General features: G+C 55.6%; 1 protein-coding gene across 1 annotated transcript in view; it reads right to left on the bottom strand.

The window, feature by feature from the left end:
- Positions 1–16,790, bottom strand: part of LOC144731157 (stabilin-2-like) — a 66,946-nt gene that overhangs the window by 49,488 nt on the left and 668 nt on the right. Inside the window, exons 2-14 of the mRNA XM_078612122.1 lie at positions 16,246–16,302; positions 14,902–15,009; positions 13,218–13,431; positions 11,546–11,641; positions 10,260–10,305; positions 9,195–9,277; positions 8,286–8,411; positions 7,600–7,673; positions 6,805–6,879; positions 5,105–5,224; positions 3,573–3,620; positions 1,729–1,812; positions 241–393 (exon numbers count right to left, since the gene is read on the bottom strand). Coding sequence (XP_078468248.1) covers positions 241–393; positions 1,729–1,812; positions 3,573–3,620; positions 5,105–5,224; positions 6,805–6,879; positions 7,600–7,673; positions 8,286–8,411; positions 9,195–9,277; positions 10,260–10,305; positions 11,546–11,641; positions 13,218–13,431; positions 14,902–15,009; positions 16,246–16,302 — 1,284 coding nt within the window. The remainder of the gene's footprint in view (positions 1–240; positions 394–1,728; positions 1,813–3,572; positions 3,621–5,104; positions 5,225–6,804; positions 6,880–7,599; positions 7,674–8,285; positions 8,412–9,194; positions 9,278–10,259; positions 10,306–11,545; positions 11,642–13,217; positions 13,432–14,901; positions 15,010–16,245; positions 16,303–16,790) is intronic.

The following is a 16,790-nucleotide window of genomic DNA, read 5'->3' as shown; positions in this document are numbered from 1 at the left end:
TCACACCCCACGTCACACCCCACCTGTCACACCCCACGTCACACCCCACGCGTCACACCCCCGTCACACCCCACGTCACACCCCACGTCACACCCCACGTCACACCCCACGTCACACCCCCGTCACATCCCACCTCACACCCCACGTGTCACACCCCCCATCACACCCCGCGTCACACACCCCCCCTCCGTCACACCCCCCCCACCCTGCCGCTACCCCCCCCCCCCGCGCTGCCCCCACCTGTGGCGAGCGAGCGAGGGTCAGGGTCTCCCCATGCAGTGACACGAGGGCTGGCAGGGCGAGCAGGTCGGCCATCATGAGTTGGTTGCACGCGACCACGTGGTGCCACAGCAGCTGCGACAGCTGCCCCCGCGACACCACCTCCTCCAGCAGCTGCCCCACAAACACAAAGGTCCCCCGGGTAGTCTTCGCGGGCCATTGGGGCCAAGTGCTGTTAGCGAGCGGCGCCTATTACGGAAGGCCGGCACGCCGCACGAGCGGGTGGGTGGCCAGCGTCGCGCCAGGCCGCCTTTGTCTCCCCAGTGGCGTGGTAGTGTGGTCACCGTAGTGGTGTGGTAAGCGTGGTGGTGTGGTGGGCGTGGTGGTGTGGTGGGCGTGGTGGTGTGGTGAGTGTGGTGGTGTGGTGTGAACAGTGGTTTGGTAAGGGTTGCAGTGTTCTGAAAGTGGTGGTGTGGTGAGCGTTGGTGTGGTGAGCGTGATGGTGTGGTAAGAGTAGTGGTGTGGTGAGCGTGGTGGTGTGGTGGTGAGCGTGGTGGTGAGCGTGGTGGTGTGGTGAGCGTGGTGGTGAGCATGGTGGTGAGCGTGGTGGTGAGTGATAGTGTAGTGAGCGTGGTGGTGAGTGGTAGTGTAGTGAGCGTGGTAGTGTGGTGAGCGTGGTGGTGTGGTGAGCGTGGTGGTGAGCGTGGTGGTGAGCGTGGTGGTGGTGAGCGTGGTGGTGTGGTGAGCGTGGTGGTGTGGTGAGCGTGGTGGTGAGCGAGGTGGTGAGCGTGGTGGTGGTGAGCGTGGTGGTGTGGTGAGCGTGGTGCGGTGGTGAGCGTGGTGGTGAGCGTGGTGGTGAGCGTGGTGGTGGTGAGCGTGGTGGTGTGGTGAGCGTGGTGGTGAGCGTGGTGGTGAGGAGCGTGGTGGTGAGTGGTAGTGTAGTGAGCATGGTGGTGAGCGTGGTGGTGTGGTGAGCATGGTGGTGAGCGTGGTGGTGAGTGGTAGTGTAGTGAGCATGGTGGTGAGCGTGGTGGTGTGGTGAGCATGGTGGTGAGCGTGGTGGTGAGTGGTAGTGTAGTGAGCGTGGTGGTGTGGTGAGCGTGGTGGTGAGTGGTAGTGTAGTGAGCGTGGTGGTGTGGTGAGCGTGGTGGTGGTTAGCGTGGTGGTGAGTGGTAGTGTGGTGAGCGTGGTGGTGTGGTGAGCGTGGTGGTGAGCGTGGTGGTGAGCGATAGTGTGGTGAGCGTGGTGGTGAGCGTGGTGGTGGTGGTGAGCGTGGTGGTGAGCGTGGTGGTGGTGAGCGTGGTGGTGGTGAGCGTGGTGGTGGTGAGCGTGGTGGTGGTGAGCGTGGTGGTGGTGAGCGTGGTGGTGGTGTGCGTGGTGGTGTGGTGAGTGGTAGTGTAGTGAACGTGGTGGTGAGCGTGGTGGTAAGCGTGGTGGTGGTGAGCGTGGTGGTGGTGAGCGTGGTGGTGGTGAGCGTGGTGGTGGTGAGCGTGGTGGTGGTGAGGAGACCTTCTTGTCCCTCTTGAAGGCCGCGTTTGTCGGCACGAAGACGGTGAAGGGGCCCGGCCCAGCCAGCTCCGCCATCTTGTTCCTCTGGACACATGGGGATGGGCGAGACCACATCACATGTCATCAACATCATCAACATCATCAACATCATCAACATCATCATCAACATCATCATCAACATCATCAACATCATCAACATCACCACCATCATCATCACCATCATCAACATCATCATCACCACCATCGTCATCAACATCATCAACATCATCAACATCACCAGCATCATCATCACCACCATCGTCATCAACATCATCATCATCAACATCACCACATGTCATTAACATCATCAACATCACCAGCATCATCATAACCACATGTCATCAACAACATCACCATCACCAGCATCATCATCACCACCACCATCATGAACATCATCATCACCACCATCGTCATCAACATCATCAACATCATCAACATCACCAGCATCATCATCACCACATGTCATCAACAACATCACCATCACCAGCATCATCATCACCACCATCATCATCGACATAATCAACATCACCACCATCATAATCACCACATGTCATCAACATCATCAACATCACCATCATCATCACCACCACCATCATCAACATCATCAACATCATCAACATCACCACCATCATCATCACCACATGTCATCAACATCATCAACATCACCAGCATCATCATCACCACCACCATCATCAACATCACCAGCATCATCATCACCACCACCATCATCAACATCACCAGCATCATCATCACACCACCATCATCAACATCATCATCAACATAATCAACATCATCCACCATCATCATCACCACCATAATCAACATCATCATCAACATCATCAACATCACCAGCATCATCATCACCACCACCATCAACATCATCATCACCAGCATCATCAACATCATCATCAACATAATCAACATCACCACCATCAACATCATCATCAACATCACCACCATCATCAACATCATCAACATCACCAGCATCATCATCACCACCACCATCATCAACATCATCATCAACATAATCAACATCACCACCATCATCATCAACATCATCAACATAATCAACATCACCACCATCATCATCAACATCACCACCATCATCAACATCACCCCCATCATCAACATCAACATCACCACTATCATCAACATCAACACCATCACCACCATCATCACCACCACCATCATCACCACCACCACCATCATCATCAACATCACCAGCATCATCAACATCATCACCATCACCACCAATCATCAACATCATCACCACCACCATCATGAACATCATCACCAACATCATCAACATCACCACCAACATCACCACCAACATCGCCATCAACATCACAATGATCAGCAACATCACCATCAACTTTCACATCAACATCATCAGCACACACACACCCACGTTCCTATGCCACTGAGCTCCTGCACTCCCATGCTGCCATGTGTCTCCGTGTCCCCGTGTCTCCGTGTCCCCGTGTCTCCGTGTCCCCGTGTCCCCGTGTCTCCGTGTCTCCGTGTCTCCGTGTCCCCGTGTCTCCGTGTCCCCGTGTCTCCGCGTCCCCGCGTCTCCGTGTCTCCGTGTCCCCGTGTCCCCGTGTCTCCGTGTCCCTGCGTCCTCATGTCTCTGTCCCCACCACCCTGTCTGCCCATGTCCCCGTGTCCCTACGTCCCTGGCTGCCCCCGTGTCGTCTCCATGTGGGTGGGGCGTGGGAGGGTGCACTGTGGGTGGGGGCACTGTGGAGGGGGGGGCTTTGTGGGGGGGGGGGTGCTCTGTTGGGGGGGGGAGGGGCTACACTCACCTGCAGCTGGAGGAAGAACCCCCCGGTCTCGGAGTGGATGGAGAGCTCCTGCGGAGCGGGGAGACGGACGCGGCTCAGCGACTCGCACGGCGTCACCGTCGTCGTCAGTCTCAACATCGTCGTGCGATCATCCATCAATGTCGTGTGAACATCACCACCATCGTCGTGTCGTCACGATCACGAGATCATCATCATGTGATCTCGTGATCGTATCATCGTGGTGATCATCGTAATCATCGTGCAACGATTATCATCATCGTGATCGCGAGATCATTATCATCGCCAAAGTGTGATCATCGTTACCCTTTCATCTGGCTACAAAACTGACACCTTTTTTTACGAGGAGTCATGTTTGCATAGACCACAATACCTGCAGTCATAATGCAAACAAAAAACATAACTCTGATAATGTATGCACTGTTCTTGAAGTTGATTGGTCCACACCCTAGCTCTCATACTCTGATGGTGCATTGTCTTTGAGTTGTGCGCCTTTTGGCGTCATCTGGTCCAACACCAATGGAGACTAGGCTCTAAGGAAAGCTGTCTCGGGTGTGGACCAATCAACTTCAAGGACAGTGCATACATTATCAGAGTTATGTTTTTTGTTTGCATTATGACTGCAGGTATTGTGGTCTATGCAAACATGACTCCTTGTAAAGAAACGTGTCAGTTTTGTTGCCAGATAAAAGGGTAAAAACCCAATTATCATATTTTTTTACTGGCAAATGAGGTTCCAATGGTGATTATGACATCATCGTCACGTGATCGTGTAACATCATCGTCGTCGCTGTCACGTGATCATCATCGCTCCAACCTCTTCCAAGACGTCTGTCCAGCGTTGGAAGAGGAGGCCAAAAACACCCTCCTGGACGAGGAGCTCTCCCTATCAGCTCCATCTGGTGAACCACTTCACCACAAGGAGCCACGGTGGCTAGGAGATGTTAACTACCTCGTCTGGTGTGCAGGATGTCGTGGGTTCGATCACAACCGTGACGCCTGCTGTTGTATATTTGGAGTTTGCGTGTCTCTTTCATCATCATCATCACGGTGGCTAGGAGATTTTAACTACCTCGCCTGGTGTACAGGAGGTCGTGGGTTCGATCCCATCCCTGACGCCTGCTGCTGTATATTTGGAGTTTGCGTGTCTCTCTCTCTCATCATCATCACGGTGGCTATGAGATGTTAAATACCTCGCCTGGTCTACAGGAGGTCGTGGGTTCGATCGCGACCCTGACGCCTGCTGCTGTGTATTTGGAGTTTGCGTGTCTCTCTCGCGTGGATTTTCGTCCGGGTCCTCCGGGGTTTCCCTCCACGATAATAATCAACACCATCACGCGTTTAGAGTATTTGACTCTTAGGAATTCTCCGCGCGATGATCATGAGCCACTACGTTGAGCTGTCATTTGCGATGGCTGCATAGCAGCGCGGCGGGGCCTTACCCGATAAAATAAAAATGTTTTTTTTTAATGAGTTTACTTCCGCCATCAGCGGCGCGGGCCTCTGGCACTTGCAGGGCTGCGCATTTAGCTCACCTGGAAGACGGTGCCCCGGCAGGTGTAGCCGTCGCCCACGTAGCTCGGGTTGCAGGTGCACGTGCTGGTCCCGGGGCCCGTGTGGTTGCATTTGCCATAGAGGCTGCAGCCGCCATTGCCCTGTCACATGGATACAGGTGGGGGGGGGGGGCGATCGTGAGGTGCGGGGGGGGGCAGTTGTTCGAGGCAGTGTTGGGGTTCGTGGTAATGGTGACGATTCTAGATTTGAAGCTTTCGTGACTGCAAGGATTCATACTCTTAGGTTTTTTCGGTAAAGTCACGTGGGTGAAAAAAATGTCTTCCGCCGATGCCGATCATTGCTACAACGCTGTGGGCTCTCATGATATTGTCTTTTCCGAGACCAAGGTGCTCTGCAAACCTTCTGGCTACCATCAAAGGTTTGTCCACGAAGCCATCCAGATATACAAACACAGACATAACTTCAACCGTGATGATGGGTACAAATTGAGCAATCATTGGAAAGATGCTATTAACCACGTAAAAAATATTTAACTACGCATATTTGTACCATCTTATTTGACGGGTAGTCGTCTATTTTACCGAGTTGTTGACATCCCCAGCATTTAACAGTGCTGCTATTTTTGGTTTTGGCAGCCAACATCGGCCGTAACCCCTGTGGAGGTTCATCTTCTTGGTTCTTTCGGTAAAGTCACGTAGAAGGGAAGGAATAAAATAATAAAAATAAAACATAATAAAATAATTCTCACGACGTTTCGGCCACAACGCAAGCAGCCGTCCTCAGGTGAAGAAACAGGTCTGTCTGAATGACACGCCCCAGGCTTGGAGTGTCTATTTAAGCTAGGTTGGAGCGGGAAGGTGCGCCTTAACAAAATAATTTGCATATCAATAGGAATTTAGCATATTTATGGCAAATGCAGATATGGGATTAGTACTACTTGTGAAGTGCGTAGGAGGTGGGAAGGGGGTTTAAAATCATTATGCCCGTGCATTATGCAGGATTAGCAGAATCAAAGGGAGGGGGTAGGAGTAGCATTAATGAAGTGAAGGAATGTTAATAGTATGTAGCTGCAGTAACCGTGGAGGTTCTTCACTTGTACCTTCCCTTCTAGCCCCGCCCACCTTCCCTTCTAGCCCCGCCCACCTTCCCTTCTAGCCCCGCCCACCTTCCCTTCTAGCCCCGCCCACCTTCCCTTCTAGCCCCGCCCACCTTCCCTTCTAGCCCCGCCCACCTTCTCTTCTAGCCCTGCCCACCTTCCCTTCTAGCCCCGCCCACCTTCCCTTCTAGCCCCGCCCACCTTCCCTTCTAGCCCCGCCCACCTTTCCTTCTAACCCCGCCCACCTTCCCTTCTAGCCCCGCCCACCTTCCCTTCTAGCCCCGCCCACCTTCCCTTCTAGCCCCGCCCCACCTTCCCAGTCCCCAACTGCCACATTTAGATAAGCTCCTCCCCCCTCCCCTTAACCAGTATATAAGAGCTTGTCTCTTGGATTTCTCTTCACTTGATACAGTAAATTTTAGCTGTGACGGTCCCACCTGAAGACGGAGACTTGTGTTGCCTCCGAAACGTCGTGATTTAATTGAGTTATTTTCATTTATTATTATTTTATTTTTATTATTATTTTTACCTACGTGACTTTACCGAAAAAACCTCAGAGTAGTAATGGTGACGGTTGGGTTAGGGCCGGAGTAATGGCGGCGGTTGCCGTGGCGACGGGCGTACCACGCGGCACGGGTTGATGGACTCGCAAGATGATTTCCCATCTCCCTGGAAACCGCGCAGGCAGTTGCACACGCCCTACACACACACACACACAAGGCAAAGATCCCCCGTATAGCCTTAACATATCTTGGGGGCAAGTGCTGTTAACAGGTACCTACGATAGCTGCCTTTCTCTCCCTGCTGGCGATGTGTATTACACACCGCACCAGGTATCCATTTATCTAGATAATTGTCACCGGCTTTAGCCCTGAGCGGGAATTGAACTCAGATCGCTGGGTTTGTAGCGCACCTGCGATAACTACTGCGCCACCACTCATAAATATAGAGACAAAGTTCCCCCATGTAGCATTTAACAGATTGTGCGCTACGAACCCGGCGAACCCGAGTTCAATTCCCGCTCACGGCCAGGACCAGTGAAGAATATCTTAACCGGTCCTGGGCCTCCCCCTAGGTCGACTCAGCCGCAAACGAGTACCTGGCGCGGTGTGTAGTAAACATCGCCACTGGGGAGGCAAAGGCGGCCGGGTGTGGTGGCTGTCCACCCCACCCACCCCCTCGTGTGCCGTGCCGGCCTTCATAGGCGCTCGCTGTTAGTGAGCACCTATGAAGCCTGTCCAAGGCTCACCGACACACACAGACACACACAGACGCACACAGACACACACACACACAGACACACACACAGACACACACAGATACACAGACACACACACAGACACAGACACACACAGGCACACACAGACACACAGACACACACACAGACACACACACACACACCCTGCTCTGGAGTCTGACCTTGTTGGGCCCAATGCGCGTGCACTCTGCGTTGGCGTGGCACCCGCCGTTGTTTTCCAGGCACGGATCAATTTCTGTCCCACGCGCACCACACAACAAACGCAAGGACCCCCCGCCCCAATATAGCCATCAACAGACTCTCAGGGGCAAGGGCTGCAATTGTACGTGATGGTGTGCATGCGCGCGTGTGTGCATCTTAAAGTGCACCTAGCCTGGCACAAGCGCCGCGGTGGCGTCGCCGCCACTTAGCGGCGAATGGCGGTTGCTGTTGTGCATCTGTACGTGTGTGTGTGTGTGCGCGCGTACCTCTGTAGGTATGTGTGTGTGTGTGCATCTTCACGTGTGTGTGCGTGCGTACCTCTGTGCATGTGTGTGTCCACGTGTACCTGTGTGTGTGCGCGCGTGTACCTCTGTGAGTGTGTGTGTGTGTACCTCTGTGTGTGTGTACCTCTGTGTGTGTGTACCTTTGTGTGTGTGTGCGCGCGTACCTCTGTGCGTGTGTGTGTACCTCTCTGCGTGTGTGCGTGTGTGTACCTCTGTGTGTGCGTGCGTGCGTGCGTGTGTGCATGTGTGCGTGTGTGTACCTCTGTGTGTGCGTGCGTGTGTGCGTGCGTGTGTATGTGCGTGTTTGTACCTCTGTGCGTGCGTGCGTGTGTGCGTGCGTGCGTGTGTGTGTGCGTGCGTGCCTTCACAGATGACTCCATCCCCAGTGAATCCCTGCATGCAGGTGCAGATGCGAAGGCCGGGCTGGGTGCGGGTGCACGAAGCGAACACCGAACAGCCCCCGTTGTCTCTCTCGCACGCGTTCACCGCTACGGGGCGGGGGGGGGCGGGGGGGTTACACGGACAAAGACCCCCCACCGTGTCGCAGGCTGTTGGGGCAAGTGATGTTTCGCGAGTGGCACTTATGAAGGCCGGAACGGCACACGAGGGGGTGGGTGGCCAGCACCATGCCCGGCCGCCTTTGTCTCCCCAGTGGCGATGTTTACATACCATGGCACCAGGTACTCATTTTGAGGCTGAGTCGAACTAGGGGAGGCCCGTGACCGGTTCAGATAATCGTCACTGGGTGTTGGCCGTGAGCAGGAATTGAACCCGGGACGCCGGGTTCGTAGTGCTGGTAATGTTGATGGTGATGTCATTGGCGATTTTGATGGTCCCGTTGTCAGTGACTGATGATGAAGGTTCCGATGTTGATATTGATGGTGCTGATGTCGGTGATGTTGATGGTGCTCATGTCAGTGTTGGTGATGTTGATGCTGATGGTCCTGGTGTCAGTGTTGCCGATGTTGATGTCGATGGCGAGGTTGCTGGTGATGTTGATGGTCCTGGTGTGAGTGATGTCGATGACGATGTTGATGGTCATGGCCCTGGTATCAGCGCTGGCGATATTGACGGTGCTGATGTCAGTGACGTTGATGGCGATGTTGATGTTGATGGTGCTGATGACAGTGACGTTGATGGCGATGTTGATGTTGACGGTGCTGATGACAGTGATGTCGATGTTGATGGTGACGGTGCTGATGTCAGTGATGGCGATGTTGATGGTGCTGATGTCAGTGACGTTGATGGCGATGGCGAGCGCTGCTCCCTACCCGTGCAGTCGCTGCCGTTCCCCGTGAACCCCGCGGCACAAACGCACGACGGGACGCCACCCACAGCAGCACCAGCCACACAGCTGATGGGGGGGGGGGGTCATGAGGTCAATGGGTCAGAGGTCATGGACTCGGAGGAAGAGAGGGGACAAGAGGCGATTGTAAATGTGTGACATCAACTCCTACGTGAGAGTCACTGGTGCATAGTCACGTGTGAATCTGCCGAGATAAATTAACTACGGTAACATTTAAACCCATTTGCGTACCCGTCAACCCATTATCAGTGCCCTGCCTTATTACATGACAATTCAGACCTTATTGGTCACCACGTGCCCTTATAAATCTCAACGTTCAACCTACAAAGTCCCATCACAAGGCGAGAAACACAAATAGACAAAATACGTTTTTTGCCCGTATTGAAACGGCTGCCGCCTTACGGACCTCAATTCCCCTGTACAAGAATACGGGGTAACCCGTATGGGTTGACACGGTATGCGCATGGTAACCTGGAACGAGATGAGACCTTTCTAAACTCACTTATCGTCAACAGTGCGGGTTTCCAAGAGTAACCAGCCAGCGCGTGCCGGGCGGCCGCTGACATTATTTTTATTCGCTTGGACATGACCAGCTAGTCGGAATAATAGCTCGCAAAATGGACAATTCGTGAACACATCGATGTTAATTTGGAGCTTTCGTGACTGCAGGAATTACTCTTTGGTTCTTTCGGTAAAGTCACGTATAAAGAGAAAATAATAAATTAAATAATTGCAACACAAGCAATCATCATCGGGTATAAATGAAATAGCAACAAAAATCTAACCAGAAAACTATAGACAGACATATAAGCAGACAGATATCACCAAGATACATAGAGAGAGAGTAACACACAGGCACAGAGAGGGAGATCGTCTCTGTGGCGAGGCCTTAAATAGACAGAGGGGGGCGGGGGCGGAGAGAGGGAGGGGTGACATCGATGTTCATTATTCACACATTAATTTCTCAGAACCCACGTGGGGCTCAGGCAAGGCGCGCGGGTGACTGTGTGTGTGTGTGTGGAGGGCCTACTTGGCACTGGAGTGGCACGTCTTGTTGCAAAGGTCATCTTTTATTCCTGCAATGAAAGCGTGGAATCGCCCTTAATCATCATCGAGGGTCAGGGTCTATTCACTGCTGGATGAAAGCTTACCCGACCCAAACCATCATCAGCCGTGGTGGTCTATGCGCTGTTTGATCATTGCCACCGGATTATCATCATCATCGCCATTAGCATCAGAATGATCTCGATTTGAAGTTTTCGTGACTGCAGGGATCCATATTCTTTGGTTCTTTCGGTAAAGTCACGTAGGTAGAAAATAAATTAATTCACGACGTTTCGATTGCAACACAAGCAATCATCATCAGGTGGGAAAACCACAGCAAGAACATTTTTTTTTTTCATAATTTTCATCGTAATTATCTGTCACCGATTGCCATTGCTTCTCAGTAACCCAGCAAATCCACACGGGACTGGAAAACCCGGGGTGGAGGAGCCCGTGGCCTCTTCAACCTGGAGCCACGTGAAAGGACTGGAGGTCATGGGTCAAGGGGTCAAGGGGGTCAAGGGGGTCAAGGTGTGGCGTAGCTAAAACTCCAAACAATGTTTTATTTCACCAGGTAAGGCCCACTGAGCTATGTAGCTCTTTTATCAGAAGCGACCTGGCTTTCACAAATAATAGCCCAACGAAGTGGCTGGTCATCATCACGTGGACATTTATAGCAGTGGCCAAATAACATGTAGGCTTTCGCGACCAATATTATTCATAATCAACGTTTTTGGGTTTAGATCGCGTTATTTATAAATGTGTCGTAACCCTCCAGCACCCTTCAACACACCGGTGGGCTAAAGCAGTGAACTATTTGTCTTTTGTCAACGTGACACTTTTTTGCTGATTGGCCGTGTCGGGTGGTGGAGGGTTACGACACTATTTATAAATAACGCGATCTAAACCCAAAAAGTTGATTATGAGTGGCGAAATACTCGAAACTCGCGATGTTGATTCTAAATGCAGAGGGGAAAACCGGAGGATCGGAGAAAAATCCACGGGACGACGGGGAGAGAGAGAGAGACACGCAAACTCCAAATACGCAACAGGCGTCAGGGTCGGGATCGAACCCACGACCTCCTGTATACCAGGCAAGGTAGTAAACATCTCCTAGCCACCGCGGGCGCCCTAGGGAGCCAGAGCCGCAGAAGGTGGACAGGGGCAGAGGGCCCCCCATTTCACTCCTCGGTTCCGGGGGGCTCCGTGCAAACCGCGCCCCCTGCGCCACCGGGGTGAGGGGGTCAAGAGGTCGGGTCGTGGGTCACCCACGCTCGTCGCAGCGGATTCCACGCCAGCCCACGGCGCAGGCGCAGCTCCCGTCGCCCTGCTCGCCGTCCCGGCAGCGCCCGTTGACGCACGCACAGTCTGCACGCGGCGCACGCACGCACGCCAGTGTGAGTGTGCGCGCCAGTGTGAGTGTGCGCGCCAGTGTGAGTGTGCGCGCCAGTGTGAGTGTGCGCGCCAGTGTGAGTGTGCGCGCCAGTGTGAGTGTGCGCGCCAGTGTGAGTGTGCGCGCCAGTGTGAGTGTGCGCGCCAGTGTGAGTGTGCGCGCCAGTGTGAGTGTGCGCGCCAGTGTGAGTGTGCGCGCCAGTGTGAGTGTGCGCGCCAGTGTGAGTGTGCGCGCCAGTGTGAGTGTGCGCGCCAGTGTGAGTGTGCGCGCCAGTGTGAGTGTGCGCGCCAGTGTGAGTGTGCGCGCCAGTGTGAGTGTGCGCGCCAGTGTGAGTGTGCGCGCCAGTGTGAGTGTGCGCGCCAGTGTGAGTGTGCGCGCCAGTGTGAGTGTGCGCGCCAGTGTGAGTGTGCGCGCCAGTGTGAGTGTGCGCGCCAGTGTGAGTGTGCGCGCCAGTGTGAGTGTGCGCGCCAGTGTGAGTGTGCGCGCCAGTGTGAGTGTGCGCGCCAGTGTGAGTGTGCGCGCCAGTGTGAGTGTGCGCGCCAGTGTGAGTGTGCGCGCCAGTGTGAGTGTGCGCGCCAGTGTGAGTGTGCGCGCCAGTGTGAGTGTGCGCGCCAGTGTGAGTGTGCGCGCCAGTGTGAGTGTGCGCGCCAGTGTGAGTGTGCGCGCCAGTGTGAGTGTGCGCGCCAGTGTGAGTGTGCGCGCCAGTGTGAGTGTGCGCGCCAGTGTGAGTGTGCGCGCCAGTGTGAGTGTGCGCGCCAGTGTGAGTGTGCGCGCCAGTGTGAGTGTGCGCGCCAGTGTGAGTGTGCGCGCCAGTGTGAGTGTGCGCGCCAGTGTGAGTGTGCGCGCCAGTGTGAGTGTGCGCGCCAGTGTGAGTGTGCGCGCCAGTGTGAGTGTGCGCGCCAGTGTGAGTGTGCGCGCCAGTGTGAGTGTGCGCGCCAGTGTGAGTGTGCGCGCCAGTGTGAGTGTGCGCGCCAGTGTGAGTGTGCGCGCCAGTGTGAGTGTGCGCGCCAGTGTGAGTGTGCGCGCCAGTGTGAGTGTGCGCGCCAGTGTGAGTGTGCGCGCCAGTGTGAGTGTGCGCGCGATGTCGCTGCACTAGGAACCCAGGTCGCCGGGTTGAGAATGCAGCGCAATTGACTACTGAGTGCAACCGGTTAACAGAAGCGCACACGCCAGAGCGCCATGCCAGATCACAGACTTGCATAATACACACACACACCACACAACCATCACACACATAACATGCACATCCCACACGCACACATATCACACCCCCACCACACACATCACACACGCACCCATCACACACGCGCACACACATCACACACGCGCCCATCACACACACGCACACATCACATCACACACGCACCCATCACACACGCACCCATCACACACGCACACATCACACACATCACACCCCCACCACACACATCACACACGCACTCATCACACACACACACACATCACCCATCACACACACGCACCCATCACACACACACACATCACACCGCCCCCCCACCCCCGGCACCGCAGTGCGGCGGTGGGAGTGGTCACCTTGCAGGCAGCTGTGGCCGAACTTGCCGGGCTCGCACTGCTGGCACGCGCGCCCCGTGTAGCCCTCCTGGCACGCGCACGCGCCCGTGCCGTTCAGCCCGTCGCTGCAGATCCCGTGGCCCCCGCACGCCCCGCCCCCCTCGCCCCCCGCCTCCACCTGGCCCGGGCACGCGGCACACGGGGGCCCGAAGAAGCCCTCGCAGCAGTCGGCCGTCTACGCGGAGGGGGAGGGGGGGGGATTGGGGGGCAGAGCAGAGGTCGCAAACGGGTTTTGATTCCTTACCCGTACCCGTACCCGGCCGCACCAGGGTCGCAAACGGGTACCCGTACCCGGCCGGGTATCGGGTATCCGTTCCCTACCCGTACCCTACCCGAAATGAGTGACAAACGGTTACTCACCAGTGACTCACGGCCGACCCGTACCCGGCCGCACCAGGGTTGAAAACGGGTACCCGTACCCGGTACCCGGCCGGGTATGGGTAGCCGGGTATCGGGTAGGGTACGGGTATCGGGTACCCGGTTGCGACCTCTGGGGCAGAGGTACGTCGTCTGTGCGTGCACATGGCCTGGCACAAGCGTCGTGGTGACGTCACCGCCACTTAGTGGCGGTTGTTGTTGTTGTTGTTGTTTGCTGAACTTGTGTTGTGGAGGCAAAGGGAGTGTGTGTGTATGTGCGTGCGTGTGTGTGCGTGTGTGTGTGTGTGCCTGGGTATTTTGTACCATCGGACACTCCACCCCCACAACTCCCAATCGGTGATGGGGCAGTAGTGGAGAGAGTGGAGAGTTTCCCCTACCTGGGCAGTGTGCTCATGACCGGCTCCGGTTTGACAGCAGAGGTCTCACTCCGAATCAGTCGAGCGGCAATATCTTTTCATCGGTTGCGTAACGCTGTGTGGAAGCTACCTGGTCTGTCGCTCCGCACGAAGCTTCAGGTCTTCTCGGCCACGGTCATTCCCTCCCTTCTCTAAGCTTGCGAAACGTTGACCCCCCTAATGGAGCATCCTCGCCCGTTGGAAACATTTAGGCTGGCCTGCCTACGATCCATCCTGGGTTTAACCAGTCTGGATTGTGTGAGGAGCTCAAAAATCCTTGAAAGATCTGGGCAAAGTCCCATCGGTGAGCTCCTCCGGCAGGCAAGGCTGCGTTGGCTGGGTCATGTAGCCCGCATGCCCAGCCACCGCATGCCTAAACAGCTGTTGTTCGGCCGGATCGAGGGGGCTAAACGGGCGCGGTACGGGCTAGAGAAGAGATGGAGTGATGTGGTACAGGAGGACGTGGAGCTGAGTGGACTTGCCGATGACTGGTACCAGCGGTGTCAAGATCTGCCTCTGTGGAGGAGGCTCGTGAAGGACGCTACTGGGCAGTTGGAGGCAGTCGTCCTCCAACAACAACAGAGTGTAGAGGAGCGACGCTCACAACAACGATCGGAGCGCCGGGCGGATAAAGCACAGTAAGTTGGCACAGCGGGGCGCACAGGTGATGCATCCATCGGTCATCCCAGTCGGTCAACCCATGGCACCCGGGTCTGTCCAGTAACTTCCTACCAGCAGCGAGCCACCGAGACCCTCACGTGGCCTCGAAGGGCGCACCTAGCCTGGCACAAGAGCCGTGGTGACGTCACCGCCACTCAGCGCTGCTGTTGTTGTTGTTGGTGTTGTTGTTGTTGTTGGTGGTGGCCACTCACGATGACGGTGCGTGCACAGTTGGAGCGGCAGCCCAGGAACATCTGCCGGCGGCCCAGGAAGTAGCGGAGGTAGATGCAGTTCGACTTGCGGCGCGGGCCCGGACCCTCCTGCACACGAGCGGGTGAACACGTGTGGGTGAACGCACCGGTGTGCGGGTGAACACGTGGGTGGACAACGCGTGGGTGAACACGTGTGGGTGGACAACGCGTGGGTGAACACGTGTGGGTGAACAACACGTGGGTGAACACGTGTGGGTGAACAACACGTGGGTGAACACGTGTGGGTGGACAACACGTGGGTGAACACGTGTGGGTGAACAACAAGTGGGTGAACACGTGTGGGTGAACAACACGTGGGTGAACACGTGTGGGTGGACAACACGTGGGTGAACACGTGTGGGTGAACAACACGTGGGTGAACACGTGTGGGTGGACAACACGTGGGTGAACACGTGTGGGTGGACAACACGTGGGTGAACACGTGTGGGTGAACACGTGTGGGTGAACACGTGTGGGTGGACAACACGTGGGTGAACACGTGTGGGTGGACAACACGTGGGTGAACACGTGTGGGTGGACAACACGTGGGTGGACACGTGTGGGTGGACAACACGTGGGTGAACACGTGTGGGTGGACAACACGTGGGTGAACACGTGTGGGTGGACAACACGTGGGTGAACACGTGTGGGTGAACAACACGTGGGTGAACACGTGTGGGTGGACAACACGTGGGTGAACACGTGTGGGTGAACACGTGGGTGAACACGTGTGGGTGGACAACACGTGGGTGAACACGTGTGGGTGAACACGTGTGGGTGAACACGTGGGTGAACACGTGTGGGTGGACAACACGTGGGTGAACACGTGTGGGTGGACAACACGTGGGTGAACACGTGTGGGTGAACACGTGTGGGTGAACAACACGTGGGTGAACACGTGTGGGTGAACAACACGTGGGTGAACACGTGTGGGTGAACACGTGTGGGTGAACAACACGTGGGTGAACACGTGTGGGTGAACACGTGTGGGTGAACAACACGTGGGTGAACACGTGTGGGTGAACACGTGTGGGTGAACAACACGTGGGTGAACACGTGTGGGTGGACAACACGTGGATGAGCACGTGTGGGTGAACGCACCAGTGCACGGGTGAACACATGGGTGAACAACACGTGGGTGAACAAGTATGGGTGAACACACGGGTGAACAGATGGGTGAACACATGGGTGAACAACACATGGGTGAACACACGGGTGAACACACAGGTGAACACATGGGTGAACAACACGTGGGTGAACAACAAATTGACTGAACGAGTGTGCGGGTGTGCAGGCAGCACTCACCACGGGCACCGTGCCAACAGGGCAGTCGGGCTTGAACTGGCAGCTCGAGCATTTGCCCTGAGATGGAAATACGGGGTCAGGGGTCACACGGGGTCAGGGGCCACACGGGGGTCAGGGTCACACGGGGTCAGGGGTCACACGGGGTCAGGGGCCACACGGGGTCAGGGGCCACACGGGGTCAGGGGTCACACGGGGTCATGCGGTCACGAGGTCAGAATCAACAGTGTCAAGGTTGCAAGGTTATCAATTTCGTGTAACCAGGTGACACCAGGGACAGAATCTCCTCACGAGACGTTGGGCGTGAGTCTGCCGCCAGTAGCAAGGTGGGGCCCACGAGTGCCGCTCTGTGCGATCCCAACGGGGCGACGTGTGCGGGTAATATTGTGATTGGTAAGAAGTTTCACCTTGACGAGCAAAGTGAGCGAGGGTGAGTGACTGAGTGAGGGTGAGCGAGTGAGGGTGAGTGAGCGAGTGAGGGTGAGTGAGCGAGTGAGGGTGAGTGAGCGAGTGTGAGTGAGCGAGTGAGGGTGAGCGAGTGAGCGAGG

Source organism: Lampetra planeri, chromosome 38 (assembly GCF_965212315.1).
Source record: "Lampetra planeri chromosome 38, kcLamPlan1.2.h2, whole genome shotgun sequence".
Classification (NCBI taxonomy): Eukaryota; Metazoa; Chordata; class Hyperoartia; order Petromyzontiformes; family Petromyzontidae; genus Lampetra; species Lampetra planeri.
The sequence above is the reverse complement of the archived record's forward strand: the minus strand, read 5'-3'. Positions and strand labels throughout refer to the sequence as shown.